Genomic DNA, 17,492 nt, shown 5'->3' with positions numbered 1-17,492 from the left:
TTTGCTCATTTCGAGGATGTTTCCCGGGCTGGAAAGGAGATTTCCCCACCCAGACCCCTCTCTCAGCAGAAGCGACTCTCCTACCTTGGGGAAAAGCGACGCCATTTCCGTGACGGCAGCGTGAATCTTCTCCGAACAGGGGACGAAGCTGCTGGGGTTAAGAAGGGACAGAATGAGGCCCAGGCCCAAAGCCGCAGGGTGCAGGCACTGACTCCTTCCCCCACACCTGCGTTACAGGTCTTGTGAGTTCCCCCACCCCAGTCACAGAATTACCCAAAGATCCCTCTAGGGCAGGGTCCCCAAACTAAGGCACGGGGGCCGGATGTGGCCCAATCGCCTTCTAAATCCGGCCCGCAGACGGTCCAGGAATCACCATGTTTTTACATGAGTAGAATGTGTCCTTTTATTTAAAATGCATCTCTGGGTTATTTGTGGGGCATAGGAATTCGTTCATATTTTTTTTCAAAATATAGTCCGTGCCCCCACAGGGTCTGAGGGACAGTGGACCGGCCCCCTGCTGAAAAAGTTTGCTGACCCCTGCTCTAGGGGTTTAAGAAGAAAGCAAACTTTATTCAGCAGAGCAATTCTGATCGCTTAAGAGCATTTGAGGGAATCTGCCGCCTCCCCGTCGCCTGCACAAGTCACAGATCTGGGTGCCCCTCCTTGCTAAGGAAGCGGCAATTGGGAAAAGTTTGGAGAGTATATAAAGGGACAGTGCCACGCGGTGAAAACTTGGGTTTATTTCTAATACCTCGTATTGAGCCAATTTGAGTTTAAATTTAAATGGATAAAATTAAATAATGGTGAATTTTTTCCTCTCTTTTTTGGAGTTTTGATGTTATTTGAATTTAGATATTATTTGAGGATTATAGGATATATTTATATAATTATATAGAATTGAGGGGTAGCAGTATAAGAGAATAGTAATTAAAGAATCTGAGATAGAGATAAGTGAAAGTCTAATATGGGAGGAGGAGACATAGGGGAAGGATTAAAATAAACAAGGTAAATAAGGAATTAGGAATATAGTTGAAGCGTATGTTGATCTCGTGATTTCAGACATGATTGAAGAATTGAATGAGTGATTATTTTTGTTTGTTGATTGTTTGTATTGTCTTTATTTATTATGTTTATGATTATTATAATTATTATCATTTACATTATATTATTTGTAGTAGAAGCTATACGGTATTATTTTATATGTTTTATGGTTATTATTTATATATGATTTTGTATATTATGATTTCTATATTATCGTTTTGCTTTTTTGTATGTCACTATTTCTATGTTTTTTTTGTTTTTGTGTGTGAATGTATTTTAATTTAAATTCCAATAAAGTTAAATTTAAATTCTAAAAAAAAAAAAGAGGAAGTGGCAAACTCAGAGCAGGGACTCATGCAGAGGCACACAACAGGACTATATCCTCCAAAAGGAACCAAATCCTGCAGCTGTCTCCCCAGCGCGAACAACTGAATGCTAACAACAGCAAAAAGTATACCAGAATGACAACCTTCCCTCATGCGGAGGCTGGCTGAGTGGAAGACCAGAATGGAGAATCACACAGAGATGCAGCAGGCACACTCATTTTCATTTCTCGCGGCCCACGGGTACCAATGCCCACCACCCATCTGTTCCTACCCCATGTTGCCCTCCCCAGAGGATTCCTGGAGGGATTCATCCTGACCTGTCGTGCTTGAACTCCTGGGCAGCTCGGAGGAGCTCCTGGATATTCTTTGTGACCTGTTCTGTCTTGAGAATGACGTCTTCCGTGCTGGGCAAGCCCGGGTCCAGGTCGCCTTCCAGTGCTTCAGGTTCTGGGTGCAAGTCGTCATCCTTGCTGAGGTCCAGCAAGCGCTTCCCGTCCATGCTGAGAAAGGAGGGGGGGAGGCAGAGTGAGTTTGGGGGCAGTGAAAGTTGCTACCCTCCTGATCCCTGATGCCAACTCAGATATCATCAAGAGCAAGGGAGGGTGCTATTTCTAGGCAGGGACCATGGAGAGCGCCAGAAGAATCTTCGCTTCTGTTTAAAGGAAAAATGTAAGTTCCTAGTCCTTATGGTGGGTGAGGGGGGAGAGAGAGAAGAAAACCACAAAAACTTGGAGAATTGCTGAGTAAGATTTCCAGCTGTTGAAAAAGAGAGGGGAGATACCAGAGCTGCTTACGTGACCCTCACATCCCAGTTTGTCAAAACAAGGGTTGCGCAGGTTTACAGAGTGGCATAACGCTAGCAGGTTGCAGAACCTAACTTCCCTCGACGCAGAATTTGGCTTGCCAGCAGCTGAGGGGTGTTTCCAATGAAACTCTACTCAAGAGTAGGCCCACTGCAGAGAATGGACTTAACCGTCTCTATTCATGTCACCGGGTCTGCTCCCAGAATAACACACTGGATGCAGCCTGGAATTCTTAGTCACTTTTGAGCCACAAGGTCTTCTCAAGCAGCTAGTCCTAGGCAAGTCCCCGCAAGGGATGCCCTGCACAGCCCTCGCCCTCACCTGAGAGGCAGATCCCCGCCCTGCGTGTTGTCATAATCACTGTCGGTGCCGCTGCCGTGTCGGTCCAGTTTTCCAGTCTAGGAAGGAGTGGGGAAGAGAAATTGGGCAAAGTTAAAGGGGGGCGGGGAGCTGACGGCAGGCACCCCTGTTGTGTTACCGGAGCAGAGGCTTGCTTTGCATGCCGAGGGTTCCTAGGCGCCTCTAGTTTAAAGGAACTCCAAGTGCTGCTGGCGGTCAGAGCAGGCAATACTGAGCTAGGTGGGCAAAGAGTCCAGCCAGACAGGGAGTGGGTGGAGCCCTCTATTTTGCACGCAAAAGGTCCCGCGTTGAATCCCCACCATTGCTGAATAATGGCTAGGAAAGGAAGCACCCGCTGAGACCCTGCAGAGCTGCTGCCGGTCAGAGCAGAGAGCATTGAGCTAGATGGGCAAAGAGTCTGCTCTGGAATAAAAAGGAAGCTTCAGACACTAACCCCCCCCCAACCCCACCCTGCAAACCGAAATGTCTTAAATCACCATGTGACGTCCGCTCTCAGGAGCGCAGGACAAGAGGGGAGAAGACTGAGGGAACGGCATTGACGAGATGGATCCGCCCTTCCGCATCTGAAAGGAAGAGGGCGGGAGGCAGCAGTTAGAGCCTAGGACTTACTTCAACCTCGACTGATAGTAAGAGCTGACAGTAAGAGCTGTTCGGCAGTGGAATTTGCTACCAAGGAGTGTGGTGGAGTCTCCTTCTTTGGAGGTCTTTAAGCAGAGGCTTGACAGGCATATGTCAAGAATGCTTTGATGGTGTTTCCTGCTTGGCAGGGGGTTGGACTGGATGGCCCTTGTGGTCTCTTCCAACTCTAGGATTCTATGATGGTTTTCTAAAGTCTTTTCTAATTGTGCATTTTGTTCCTATAATTATTGCTACAAATCCAAATCTTAAATACAACTATTCTTAATTCTCTTCGCGGCAATTTATATGATACTCCTTACAAAACTTCTTTCAACCCTACAAGAGATGTTAATTGATTACAATTGCTTCCCAAATATACCATAAACCTCGCCCATTCCCTTAGGAAAGTCTGGTCCTGCCGGTTCCGAATTTTCCCAGTTAGTCTTGCCATCTCAGCATAGTTCATCAGTTTCTCTTGCCAAGGAGATTTTCTTTTCAAGTCTTCTGGGTGGCCCACTTTGACCCGTGGGACTGTCCCGCTTGCCAGGTGCCACATAGCACTCCTTCCACAAGTGTAAGAAACCCATTTTTGAGTGTGGCAGCACCTACACTTTGGAACTCCCTGCCGATTGATAACCATGTAGGTACATGCTCTTTTGGGCACCTGATGAAAGCATTTTCACTTAGACAAGCCTACCTACATATTTAGAAACTGGTGTGAATTCTAATCTGTTTTTAGTCTATTTTTATTGTAACTTTTTAAAAGCCTCAATTTTTTTAAATTCTTCTTACTGGTAATCTTTTTGTTTTATCTTTTTTTGGTAAACTGCTTCAATGTCCCCCCCCCAGGCAGTCAAGCAGTGTATAATTTTCATGAAATAAATATAAAAAATGGCAGCATTCGCCAACCTGGTGCCCTCCTGCTGCTTTGGACTACAACTCCCATCAGCCCCTGGGTTAGCGAGTTTATGATGAGGGTTGCGGTCCAAACCTTTTTGAGGGTCTGAGGTCGGCGAAGTCTGTCGTAAGAAGCAACCACGTTGGGGGGGGCGGCGGCTGAGCCCCAGATCTTTCACCCTGAGCCTCCCCCCCCTTTTAAAACTTAAAAACAAAGTAAATAAATAAATACTTTGCTCATAGGGCTCTGCGGCAAAGCACAGGGCTAGTGAAACTCCCTTCCTACCAATTAGTGAAAATTGGTATCTGTACATATAAACTGGCAGAGTGTTGTCGTCACATTGGACCCTGAGGCTTTGAAGGATTTAGCAACGGCGGAAGAAGCACCACTCACCCGGTAGATGCTGGCCTGGTTGTGGATGGAATACAAGGCTTCCTCGTCCACCTCCTGTGATGGCAGAAGAACAAGGGGTGAGCGGGGGGGGGGGGGGCAACCCTGCGACCCCCAACAAAGAAGCAGCGCCTGTTGGATGGCAGAATCCCAACCCTGCGGACGTCACCCTCAACTCACAGCTACACAAAGCAAGGAACCCGCCAGCCACTTTTTCTCGTTTAAAGCAAAGAGGTCAGGTGGGGAAATGCACCCAAAGACTTGACACCCACCCTTGGGTCCTCTGGCACACACCCACAAATGCACACACACCCCCTCGGCACTCACCCCGGGGTGGAACGGGGTGGAAAGGCGTGTGACCAGGTCGTCCATCGGCTGCTGGCCAAAGGGCTTGAGGGCCCCGGTGCCCGGCTCGTACATGGAGAAGGCGTGGCGGTCCCGGCGGTGGGCTCCCGTGGCCGTGGAGGCCATGTGGCCGTGGTCGGGGCGCTCGCTGGGGGGTGGCGCTGCCGCCGGGTGGGTCGGCCCCACCTGCTGGCGAATCTGCATGTTCTCCGCCTGCAGCTTGTGGATCTGAAACACGAGAGGAAGGGGCATAGGACTGTCAGGCCTGGATCCGGCCGAAGGCGGCTCATACCTCCAAAAGCGGAATCACAATTTGAGAGGATTTTAACGGACTAGAGGACTGGGTCAGAGCTAGCGAAGTTTATGCACTTATCAAATTTGTATACCGCCCGTCATCCGTAGATCTCGGGGCAGTCCTCAGCATAAACGCGCAAGATAAAAACACAAAAATGCATTTTTTGGAAACCAATTAACTCCCCCCACCCACTCCCACAAACATATTTAAAAGGACGGATTTCAATAGGGACAAATATCAGGTTCTGCACTTAGGCAGGAAGAACCAGATGCACAAATATAGGATGGGGAACACCTGGCTTACTAGCAGTGCATGTGAAAAAGATCTAGGGGTCTTAGTGGACCAGAAGTTTCGCATGACTCTACAGTGTGATGCAGCAGCAAAAAAAGCTAATGCTATTCTAGGCTGCATTGAGAGAAGTCTAGTGTCCAGATCAAGGCCTCTTCCATTTGACAGCCCTTCAGATATTTGTAAATGGCTCTCATATCTCCTCTCAGTCTCTTCTTTTCCAGGGCAAACATCCCAGCTCCCTCAAGCGTTCCTCATCAGGCTTGGTTTCCAGACCCTTGATCATCCTGGTCGCCCTCCTCTCCACACCTTCCAGCTTGTCAACATCCTTCTTAAATTGTGACACCCAGAACTGGACACAGTATTCCAGGACAGATCTGACCAAGGCGGAAGGGAGTGGGACCATCACTTCCCTTGATCTAGACCAGGGGGTCAGCAAACTTTCTCAGCAGGGTCCCTGTCCCTCAGACCTTGTGGGGGGGCTGGACTATATTTTGAAAAAAAAAAGTGAACAAATTCCTATGCCCCACAAATAACCCAGAGATGCATTTTAAATAAAAGGACACATTCTACTCATGTAAAAACACGCTGATTCCCAGACTGTCCGCGGGCCGGATTTAGAAGGCGATTGGGCCAGATCCGCCCCCCCGGGCCTTAGTTTGCCTACCCATGATCTAGACCACTGATGGCGAAACTTGGCCCTCCAGATGTTTTGGGACTACAATTCCCATCATCCCCGACCACTGGTCCTGTTAGCTAGGGATGATGGGAGTGGTAGCCCCAAAACAGCTGGAGGGCCAAGTTTGGCCATCACTGATCTAGACACTAGACTTCTCTTGATGCAGCCTAGAATAGCACTAGCTCTTTTTGCTGCTGCACCACACTGCAGAGAACTATTTGGACCAGGCATCCCCAAACTTCGGCCCTCCAGATGTTTTGGACTACAATTCCCATCATCCCTGACCACTGGTCCTGTTAGCTAGGGATCATGGGAGTTGTATGCCAAAACATCTGGAGGGCTGCAGTTTGGGGATGCCTGATCTGGACCAACAGTCGTGACATAACATATGGCAGCACCCTCCATTCCCTTGGCCTCACCCATCGATCTCAGACCCTTCCTTCCTTCCACCTTATGAAGCTGCCAAATTTCACCGCGCGGTTGCTGCTCCTGTTCAGACCACTTTCAGGGCGCTCCCTTCCCACCCACCCCCCAACCCCAAACAGCAACCTGCCTCTCTCTGCAGCCGCCTCAGTTCGTCGCTCAGGCTATTGTTGACTTTCATCAATTGCTGCACTTTTGCTTCCGAGGTGGCCAGCGCCTTCTTGACCTCCAAATACTCCTGCAGAGTGATGGGACCGTCTGAGAGGTCCGAGGAATCCATGCTCTTTTTTTCCAGGGAGGGAGAGAGAGAGAGAGCTCAGTCAGATGGGGTCATTACTGGGGTTGACACAACAATGTTCCAGGGATAAAACAACATGCTTTGCGGAATGCTTGTAAATCAGTGCGGAATGCCAACAGCAACAAACCAAGCAGATTTTGCCAGGAAATGCAGTTTTCCCCCCCCCTCCCAACACTCCAGAAAAAGCTGGAAGAATTTTTGCCCTATTAGTTTCTAAACTGTACTCTATATTTCTTCATGTAATTTACAGATCTGTTAATCCCCCTTACAAAGGTATAGGAACCAGATATTGGAGCACATTCCCCCCCCCCCAACAACTAGAACAAAATGTGAAAATCGTGACCCTAAAAATCTGTTTCCAGTTTCCTGGAATGACTACACAGATGGTATTGCGCTCCTTTGCAAATGTCAAAAATGTCATTCTCCAGTGTTGGAAGGGTTGCAATAAACTTGGTGAGCATTATCACTTATGGTGGGAACATAAGATGGGACAAGATGTCTGGAATTTCAATTTGATGGAAATGAAAGCTACTACTCAGGAAACTAGTCCTCATTGATGATCGTCATATGTCACGGTTCCCTCCCCCCCCTTTTCCCCATGGGGGAGGCTTACCCGAGCACGGTTATTGCGGCCTGCGTTGGCACTGCGGAGGGGCTCCTGGTCCGTGTCCTCGTCTGAGGCAACGCTGTCGTAGTCGTGTTGGTCGTCGAGGTCGCTGGGCCCGTGGAGGGAGGAGTCGAGGATCTCTGCAGGGACAAGGTGACAACCCCATAAAGGGACAGGGTGGACCTCCAGCCCCCCTGTTCCCACCGCGCCCCATCTCTCTTGCCCCCTAACCTGTGGGGCTGGAGAGGCTTTTGCCCTGCTGCCGACGTTTCGCCTCGCTTAAGATATCGATGATGAGGGTGGCAAATTCCCGGGCATTGAAGCGGGCAAGTTTCTGCCGTCCCTGGTAGAGAGGGAGAGAGAGAGAGAGAGAATCAGAATCATCCACATGGAGGGAGGTGGACCAGCTCAGAACAGAGGCAGAGCTCGGCCCAGATCCAGGAGTCGCGATGAACACCCAGAGTCAGGATTAGGACTTTCTGCATTAAAATACAAGACAGTTCCCCTCCTCTCTGTTTTATCTCACAACAACCCTGCAAGGTAGGATAGGCTGAGAGGTGGTGACTGGCCCAAGGCCACACACATTGGGCTTCTTGGCCGAGAGAGGGATTCGAACCCTGGACTCTCCCAGGTCCTATTCCAACACTCTAACCACTACACCCCACTGGCTCTCTGGAATCTGGGCAAGCCCCAGGAATTCCAGCCCTGGGTTCAAGAGCCAGATAGAAGCCCCAGCCACCTCTCTCCATCCCTGCCCACCAAGAATTAACCCCTGCCTGGAGCCACAGTAGGCAGAGAAGACAGGCCCTCAGCCACACAGAAAGAAGGAGGGTCCCACCCACTTTACCTGGTTGCGCGTTGCAGAATATTCGGGGTTCACGGGAAGGAAGGGGACCGCGCTGCGCTCCGTCACCAAGGTGCTGTGGTTCTGCGTCGTGAGCCAGACTTTGTAGGGAGAAAGGAGGGCAGGCAAAAAGGTATTGTTAGCCAGCTGCCTAGCCATCGGGCCCTGCACAGACACACCCGAAAAGGTTTTGGAAGGCCAGGTGGCATCATCCCAAGACTCGCCCCCATAAAGGGGCACAGTCGAAGGGGTGGGCAGACCACAAATGATTTCGCTGGAAGGGAAGGCTAGATGCAGAAATATCCCCTATACTCAGCCCAATGTGTTTCAAAATGTCTGCATCAGGGACACAGGGGAAATAACGCAAGGCAATTTCCTATGTGCCCTGTTACAAAGCGAGTCCATGGGAAATATAAGATGCTTTATTTTATCCATCTGATGCAGAATTCATCATGCGAAAGGCTGGACTAGATGAATCCCTAGCCGGAATTAAGATTGCCGGAAGAAATATCAACAACCTCAGATATGCAGATGACACAACCTTGATGGCAGAAAGCGAGGAGGAATTAAAGAACCTTTTAATGAGGGTGAAAGAGGAGAGCGCAAAATATGGTCTGAAGCTCAACATAAAAAAAACCAAGATCATGGCCACTGGTCCCATCACCTCCTGGCAAATAGATGGGGAAGAAATGGAGGCAGTGAGAGATTTTACTTTCTTGGGCTCCATGATCACTGCAGATGGTGACAGCAGTCACGAAATTAAAAGACGCCTGCTTCTGGGGAGAAAAGCAATGACAAACCTAGACAGCATCTTAAAAAGCAGAGACATCACATTGCCTACAAAGGTCCGTCTAGTTAAAGCTATGGTTTTCCCAGTAGCGATGTATGGAAGTGAGAGCTGGACCATAAAGAAGGCTGATCGCCAAAGAATTGATGCTTTTGAATTATGGTGCTGGAGGAGACTCTTGAGAGTCCCATGGACTGCAAGAAGATCAAACCTATCCATTCTGAAGGAAATCAGCCCTGAGTGCTCCCTGGAAGGACAGATCCTGAAGCTGAGTCTCCAATACTTTGGCCACCTCATGAGAAGAGAAGAATCCTTGGAAAAGACCCTGATGTTGGGAAAGATGGAGGGCACAAGGAGAAGGGGACGACAGAGGACGAGATGGTTGGACAGTGTTCTCGAAGCTACGAACATGAGTTTGACCAAACTGCGGGAGGCAGTGGAAGACAGGAGTGTCTGGCATGCTATGGTCCATGGGGTCACGAAGAGTCGGACACGACTAAACGACTAAACAACAACAGGAGTGGATCCAATGGCCAAGAAGGCAGATTCTGTGTGTGCTGTAGAGGGAAGTGAGGGCCAGGTGGGGCTCGTCCACCTGGGAAGGGAGCCCATCTTGGAGAAGGAAAACTCTGATCCTAAAGCTCTACTGCCTTGCAGGATATCTTTGAATAAAGAAAAGGCTCAGGAGTAAACTCTTCACAAATCCGGAGTGGAGTCCCTAAGACAGTTGGATGGTGCCTTGTCTGCCTCCTTCCAGCAACTCCTGCAGCCAAGCTGGTGCCAAACGTCTCGCTCTGCTTTTCTTTGGACCACATCTTGTCATCTGGGCAGCCCAGGACCTCCCTCTACCCTGTCCAGGCTTGCAAACACAGCTGTCTGACTTCACCCGCAGAGGCGCACTCCATTGTCTCTCAGGATAGACGGATGCCAACATATTTTATCAGTGCCCCTGAGGAAGTTTGAAAGCACTAATTGATGCTTCCACACCCTTTTTACAGGCTCTCCCTTCCCATGCCGTTGTCTGCCCTGTTTTGGAAAGAAAAGGGCTAGATGCCCCCAAAGAAGAGGATTCAAGACATGTTGGGCTGCACAAATTGAAACTTCCACGCCCTATTCCAGCCTCTCACTTCCTGCGCTGTTGTCTCTCCTTCTTAGGAAGGGGCAGTTGGCCTGAAAGAGACGAAGCAGACCTTTCTTGGAAGTGATACGAGGTCCTCGGTGATGGCAGGCCTGGCCCCTGCCTGGCCGCTGTGACAACAGGATGCAGAGCGAGGTGGGTTCCCCTTTGGTCTGATGCAACTGCAGGGCTCTCTTCTGCCGAAATCTCCCAGCCACTGCTCCGTAAACATCACTGCCTTTTGGGTGTGTATTATTAGCAATTCTCGGAGACGCCCAGATGACAAATCTCTGAACCTGCCACTCGTATCTTTAAGTACCCTTCAGCGACTCGCTCACGCTGCCAACGGCAGTTCCTTGTCCTATGAGCAACTCACAGGGTTGTTGTTGCAGGAGGATGCATAGGCAACACACAAACACACACGACTACAACACACAGGGAGCTATTGGTCCATCTAGCTCGCTTACACTGGCTGGCAGCAGCCCTCCAAGGGTTTCAGGCAGGGGATATTCCTGGCCCTGCCTGGAGATGCCATGCAGGATTCAACCTTCTGCATGTAAAAGAGGTGCTCTACCAGTGAGCTACAGCCTGCCCCTTAAGATACAGGAACCTAATAAGCAAGGAGCTCCGTGTACCACCTAGCTTAGTATTGCCAACACTGACTGGCAGAGGCCCTCCTGAGTTCCAGCACTTGGAAATGCCATGGGGATTGAACCCAAGACCTTCTGTATGCAAAGCAGGTGCTCTGCCACTGAGCTCTTGCCCTAAAAACAGAGTAAGATTCTAGTCCTCAGGATTCCAAATAAAGGGCTGGTTCAAGCAGGAACATAAGAAACCACCTTATACGGAGTCAGGCCATTTGACCCATCTAGCTCAGCGCTGTCTACACTGACTGGCAGCAGCACTCCAGGGTATCAGGCAAGGGGGTCTCTCCTTTGCTGCCCAGGGATTGAACTTGGGACCTTCTGTATACAAAGCAGGTGCTTTACTCCTGAGCTGCGGTCCTGCTTCTAAAGTAAGGTTCCAGTCCTCATGGTTCTGCCGGAGATTGAACCCGGGACCTTCTGCATGCAACGGAGATGCTCAGCAAACGAGGAACAGCCTTTCCCCAGAAATATGAGGCTGCAAGTCAGACAAGCATGCTCACCAGAGGGGCAATCTCACGCCAAGCGCTGGTGGCAGCGGCAAATTCCTTCCACGCAAACTTGTCCCGTCATTGGACTCTTGAACTGGGAAAAGGCCAGTTGCTCCTCTTTCCCCTTTTACCATCATCAATAACAGTTGCGTCCAAAGCGGAAAACACACCTGATGTTCCCACTCCTCCTGAAACGCAAACACCCCAGCCGTGCCCCCCCCCAAAACAAAACAAAACCAGGCAAGTCCCCAGCTCAACTCGCGCCAGCCAGATCCCTTGGGGCACAGCTAAAAAGACAACAGCGCTTGTACAGATCACAACTTCCCTGCGGCCTTTTTGAAAGCCATGCCCTTTCTGCAGGCGAGCTCTGGGAAGATGCGTAAATCTTTTTAACACTGCAAGGGAGGAAACCAGCTACTCCTGAGTTGCAGCGAAGGGAGCAGCCTTGGCTGGTGCCCAGACAGGGTGGGTGTTGGTGGGGGGTGACCCTACCCCACCCCACCCCAAGAAAGGAATCCAGCCTGGGAGTTCTCTGGTCCCTAAAAGGGCTTGGTTGGAAGCCCCACCCCAAAACTCAGCAGGCTCCACGACAACCCACCCACCTCGCCCACCCACCGCTGCCCCCCCCGTCCCCAAATGCACACACAAACACCCTCTTACCAAGCACCAGCCTCGTCCGGACTCTGGGGCAACTTTTAGAAAGAGGCCTGGAGTTTGCAGAGGGAGCAAAAGGGAAGATTTATCCCTGCAAAGGATGCGGCCAGCCAGGAATGAAACGGGGTGGGGGGGTGGGGAGTGAGGCCCGCTCCAGGGTGGCCGGGAAAGAGAGAAAAAAGTGGCCACGTTCCCACAGAAGTACAGCCAAAGCGCTTCGTTCTGCCGCCTCGTTCTTTTGGGTGGGGGGAAGAGGGGGGGAGATTTGCTACAATGCAGGACTTAGCCTGATGGAAGATGTCAGGCTTGCTCCCCCTTCCCGAACACCCCCCCTTCCCACGCCACTCCCCCCCCTTTCCCTGCTCTCCCAAGGGGCTGGGTTTTGGGATGACTCAGCCACACGGCCAAGATTTCGGGCTTCGGGCCAAGGAGATGAACGAGCCGCGCCTGGGCAAGGAATCGCTGGCGGAGTGGTTTTTTTCTTTCTTGCCGGAGGAGCGGACGAAAACAGATTTGCAAAGATGCCAGGAGCAGCCTTTTTGGGGGGGGGGGGAAGCAGTGGGGAAGAGAGGGAGGCGCCTGGTCAAAATCCTGCATTCGAATCCCAGGGGCTTGAGGGCTTTCCTACAATGGGAATCCAGGTGGCAGCTGTGGAAGACAGGGTGCTGGATCAGACCCCCCCCCTTCAATGCAGGAATCCCAGCTAAAGAATCCATGGCAGATGGCCACCCAACCTCTGCTTTAAAACCTTAAAAGCCTTTGGTCTGATCCAGCAGCCAGCATCTCCGCAGGCTCTGATCTCGGCGACAGAATTCAGCTTTCAGAGAAGGTGACTTTTGGTTTTAAAGAGGCAGGCTCCCAGTCAGGATGCAAGGGCTGTGCTGGCCTGAGGCTGATTTATGAGCCCCCCAAACAATCTGCAAACAAACCACTGACTGATTTCCTCTCACAAGCTAGACTGGGGGGCACAGGACGGCAGTGAGCCACACGCATTGTCCTGATTCACAGGACAATGGAGAGGTTTCAATGCGCTGTGCACACGCCATGCATTTAATGTGTATTCCCCACCCACTGCAATTAAAAAAAGTCCTGGGAACTGTAGTTTGCTGGGAAATATAGCCCTGCGTGGGGTAAACTGCAGTTCCCAGGACACTTTGGGGGGGGGGAACGCGCTTTAAATGTGTCTTGCATGTACACAGGCTGACACACTGCAAATGTGTGTACCGAATTCGAATCTGTAGGAAAGGGGAGTGGAGCATGCGGGAATTGCACCAAGCAGTCAGCTCCCCGGAGACTCTCTCCATCCTGCCCCGAATTTATTCTCACATCTGGGTCCTGCTCTCTCTCGAGATGAAAACGCCGGACATTTTACACACAGAGACCAAATCTGAAAATTGCAACCATTAAGAACTCGCAGCAATCTTTACGACAACAACCCACAAATTAAAACGGCAGGAACTTCAGCACCAAAACAAGACCTAGCAGCAACAGCAGAACTAAATAATTAGAGGCTCTGGCCACATAATGCTCATTTTGCGTTTGTAAAAAAAAAATCCATCGTTTAGTACGGCAGCACCCAGACTCTGGAACTCCCTGCCTCTTGACACCAGGAAGGTGCTTTCGCTGTACTATTTCCAGCGCCTGCTAAAAACGTTTTTCGTTAAGGCAAAGACTATTTTAGCTTATCATTGGGTCTTAATTTTCTTTTGCAGGTTTTTGTGTTTAACGAGTAATTTCATTGTTTTGCTCTTTTTGCAAAATGCTGAGAGTTTTGCCTGTTTGCTTTGCAATCGAGTGTCATGTAAATTTAATGAAATGAAATGAAATAGTAAAAAACAACAAACATCACCCACCAGAATAAAACACCAAACTAGGTTTAAAAGCAGGCAGGGTGGGGGCATAGAGAAGGGGCAGGTGAACCCTACTCGCCCCCCCACCCTTGGGAGGTGATGGCATCTTTTTGCCCCACAAACACCCCTGCCTCTTTTTCCCAGGGCCGACACAATATATTTTGTAGCCTGTAGCACAGAGGAAGATGGCAGCTGCCTCCTTCCAGATACAAAAGACATTCAGACCAGCAGGAAAATCTTCCTTTAAGCATCCTGTCTCAAAAGAAGGTGGCAGGCAAGCTTAAGGAAGGAGCGGAGGAACCTCACTTCTCTGGCCTTCCGGTTCTCACATCCCAGGAAATTATGGGTTGTCAGTTGGGGGGGGGGGAAGAGACAGCTCTCTTTCCACCACCACCACCACCCACAGTGGACACCAATGAGTAGAACACACAAGAACTCTAGCACAGCAAAATGATTCCAGGTGGCTCTCAGAGTGAGCCAAGTTGCATTGACGCCCCCCCCCCTTAATAATCTTTAGCCTTTTCTTGGAGTAAACCACTAAAATACTTTATAAAAGGGGCGGGGCGGGAAAGAAACAGGTTCTTTCAAATTTCAGAACAGAAACTGCCATAACCAAAGTTGGGGCAGGGGATCAATCGCAGAATTGCAGAGTTGGAAAGGAGCAAAAAGGTCCTCTAGCCCAACCCCAGCTATTGCAGATAAGGGGAGAAAATGTAAGTTGGGGGGAGAAAATACAAGGTGAAAGGAAACAGAAATAAGTTTGGGCAGTGGAACTAGAGCAGGAATAGGCAAACTCTGGCCCTCCAGATGTTTTGGAACTACAATTCCCATGATCCCTAGCTAGCAGGACCAGTGGTCAGGGATATTGGGAATTGTAGTCTCAAAACATCTGGAGGGCCAGAGTTTGCCTATGCCTGAACTAGAGGGTGTTGGAGGGAATTTGGATGGAGCCAGAGTTCAAATCCATCCACCCCCTCCCCAAATAATAATAATAATAATAATAATAATAGATTCTTCCAATGATATTACCACAAGCAACTGAGTGCATATTGCCACCTAAAGGCCAGAGGAGGAACTACAATGAATTAACTGATTTGAAAAGGGGGGGGGAGAGAGATTTTATCTGCCCCTCCTTATTCATAAGTCTTCAAGCCAGGCAAAGCCTATAAGCATTGGAATCTCCTTGCCACCACCACCCCAAAAAAAAGTCTAGGAGGATATGACTGAGAAAGGGGAAATCCCCACCCTCACTCAACAGGGGGTTGGACTAGATGACCCCCCAACCTCAACCCCCCCCCTGAGCCCCCCGCCCCAAAAACTCTTCACCTGCATCATTCTCCCGGCGATCCACTTCATCGTAGACGTCCATGGCGAGTTCCTCAAAGAGACGGTTGCTTAGCTATATAATATATATATATGGGGTGGGAGGGGAAAGAAATGAGATAAGACGTCTGCTCATTAACAGGATTCCAGGAGGCAATTGGGGAAGGAAAATGTCAGAGCAGAGAAGGGAATGGTTTTAACTGGGCCGTCCAGAGGGGGAAGCATTGCTTAATAGTTACAGCCAGCCAGGAGCCAGACTCGTGAGTAGGCAGTAATCCCGTGATCCAGAGGTTCCCCAAGTGGGATGTGGGGGTGGGATTCCGGGGGGGGGGAGTGCAAGTGTGTGTGTGTGTGTGTGTGTGTGTGTGTGTGTGTGTGCGCTAGAGGTGTAAATGACTCTCAGACTTCCCCAAAGCTGGGGTCACTGCATCAAGTTCATCAGTTTTTGAACTAATTAACCTCCATATTTTTAATTGGATTTCTGAACAAATGTGCAATCAATGGCTTTGAATTTCATTGTGTTGTTATGTTCCTTGGGGGTGTAAGACGCAGGAGAGAAACTTGCTTTATAAACTACTTAACACTGTATCCCAAAGAAAATCTAAAGTACCGTCATTTTCCGTGTATAACACGCCCCCTTGTATAAGGCGCCCCCTAATTTTGGGGACTCCAATTTCAGAAAATGGCCCAAAGTTGTTGAGCTTTTTGGGGGGAAAGATTGCCCAGAGCTGTTGAGCTTTTTTGGGGAGCTGGGAATGCAGTAAATCACTAACCTGACAGTTGCAATCGCTCAAGCCAGCTGACAATCGCTCGTGTATACTACAAGCGTCTCCTTGCAGCTGCAACCAATCACCCCTCACCCCGACCCACTACACATGTATAAGACGCCCCCAGTTTTTAAAGCTTATTTTTGAGTAAAAAACCCCTAGTCTTATACACGGAAAAGTACGGTAACTTTTAGAAAGCAAGCAAAGGAAGAATGCCCCTATTTGGACTGCCCCCGTCTTTATTCAAAGGAGAAGCAATTTAAAAGAGGTTTTCCCTCCAGAGACAGGGGAATGCCCTTATCTCAGGGATGGGAGGGGATCTGCAGGCCCTCCAGATGTTGGAGGTGTGTGTCTCCCGACTTCCATCATCCCCAGCTGGACTCGAGCAACATCTGGATGGGGTCATGATGGGTCCCCAATTCAGGGGCAAAAAAACCAGCACATTTTCAAGGGGGAGAAAGCCTTGGGCGGGGAGATTCGTTTTTGAACTGGCCATGGGGGCCTCCTGACTCTCAGGGACAGGCTTACGACCCCCCCCCCCACCAACAAAATCCAGAACCGTCCTCAATAAGAAGGAGACTTACCGCCTGAAGTTTCTTCTTGGCTGCCTTGGCGAGCTCAGAGAGGTCCAGGCTATGGGGGGAGAAGGGCAAAAAGTGGAAATGAATGGCGGAAGAGAGGATCGCCACCCATTTCCATGCACCCCACCAACACACAAACGCTCGACGTTCTCCAAACGCTGCCTGCCTGGCACCAGACCGTTCAAATCTGCAGAATACCCCCAACGAAGAAGTTGCGACTAACAGATTTGTAACGGGTTGGAGGTTTTTAAGCTGGGAGTGGATGGCCATTGGTCAGGGGATTCCTTGGCTGGGATTCCTTACTAGATGACCCTTGGGGGGGCCCTGCCAACTCTACAGTTCTGTTATTATTATCAAAATTGAGGGAGGGGAGCGGCCGCCGGGACCACATAACACCGGTCTTGAAAGATCTACATTGGCTCCCAGTACGTCTCCGAGCACAATTCAAAGTGTTGGTGCTGACCTTTAAAGCCCTAAACGGCCTTGGTCCAGTATACCTGAAGGAGCGTCTCCACCTCCATCATTCTGCCCGGACACTGAGGTCCAGCACCGAGGGCCTTCTGGCGGTTCCCTCGTTGCGAGAAGCCAAGTTGCAGGGAACTAGGCAGAGGGCCTTCTCGGTGGTGGCGCCCGCCCTGTGGAACGCCCTCCCAACAGATGTCAAAAAGGAAAACAACTACCAGAGTTTTAGAAGAGATCTGAAGGCAGCCCTGTTCAGGGAGGCTTTTAATGTTTAATAGATTACTGTGTTTTATTTTTCTGTTGGAAGCCGCCCAGAGTGGCCGGGGAGACCCGGCCAGATGGGTGGGGTATAAATAAATTATTATTATTATTATTATTATTATTATTATTATTATTAGGGAGGCAGGTTCGTCTTCAGACCGATGGATTCAGGTGAGAGAGCGCTGGAGATTATAGGCCCTTCTTATGCCCATTTATATCGCACTTCCCTCCGGTTTCCATACGACTCTGCTTGCCGCCAGTGGTGGCGGCATTTAGCCAAATCTGGCTAGCCACAGTGAGAAGCGGGTGCTGGACTAGGTGGGCTCCAGGCTCTCTTCGG

At 50.0% G+C, this 17,492-nt stretch overlaps 1 protein-coding gene across 4 annotated transcripts in view; it reads right to left on the bottom strand.

Moving 5' to 3' along the window:
• The window catches only part of GIT1 (GIT ArfGAP 1), a 48,511-nt gene that overhangs the window by 1,731 nt on the left and 29,288 nt on the right, over nt 1–17,492 (bottom strand). For 2 of the 4 annotated variants that reach the window (XM_088657913.1, XM_035139350.3), the window contains 12 exons: nt 16,433–16,481; nt 15,085–15,157; nt 8,219–8,316; nt 7,603–7,714; nt 7,378–7,511; nt 6,597–6,749; nt 4,764–5,009; nt 4,440–4,493; nt 3,007–3,093; nt 2,492–2,568; nt 1,685–1,867; nt 85–151 (listed from right to left, as the gene is read on the bottom strand). In XM_088657913.1, coding sequence (XP_088514039.1) covers nt 85–151; nt 1,685–1,867; nt 2,492–2,568; nt 3,007–3,093; nt 4,440–4,493; nt 4,764–5,009; nt 6,597–6,749; nt 7,378–7,511; nt 7,603–7,714; nt 8,219–8,316; nt 15,085–15,157; nt 16,433–16,481 — 1,333 coding nt within the window. The remainder of the gene's footprint in view (nt 1–84; nt 152–1,684; nt 1,868–2,491; nt 2,569–3,006; nt 3,094–4,439; nt 4,494–4,763; nt 5,010–6,596; nt 6,750–7,377; nt 7,512–7,602; nt 7,715–8,218; nt 8,317–15,084; nt 15,158–16,432; nt 16,482–17,492) is intronic. The other 2 variants (XM_088657914.1, XM_035139354.3) reach the window with 1 other exon arrangement.

The sequence above is a fragment of the Zootoca vivipara genome, chromosome 14 (genome assembly GCF_965207765.1).
Source record: "Zootoca vivipara chromosome 14, rZooViv2.hap1.1, whole genome shotgun sequence".
In the NCBI taxonomy this organism is placed as follows: domain Eukaryota; kingdom Metazoa; phylum Chordata; class Lepidosauria; order Squamata; family Lacertidae; genus Zootoca; species Zootoca vivipara.
Note: the sequence above shows the minus strand (reverse complement) of the source record. Positions and strands in the feature narration are given on the sequence as shown.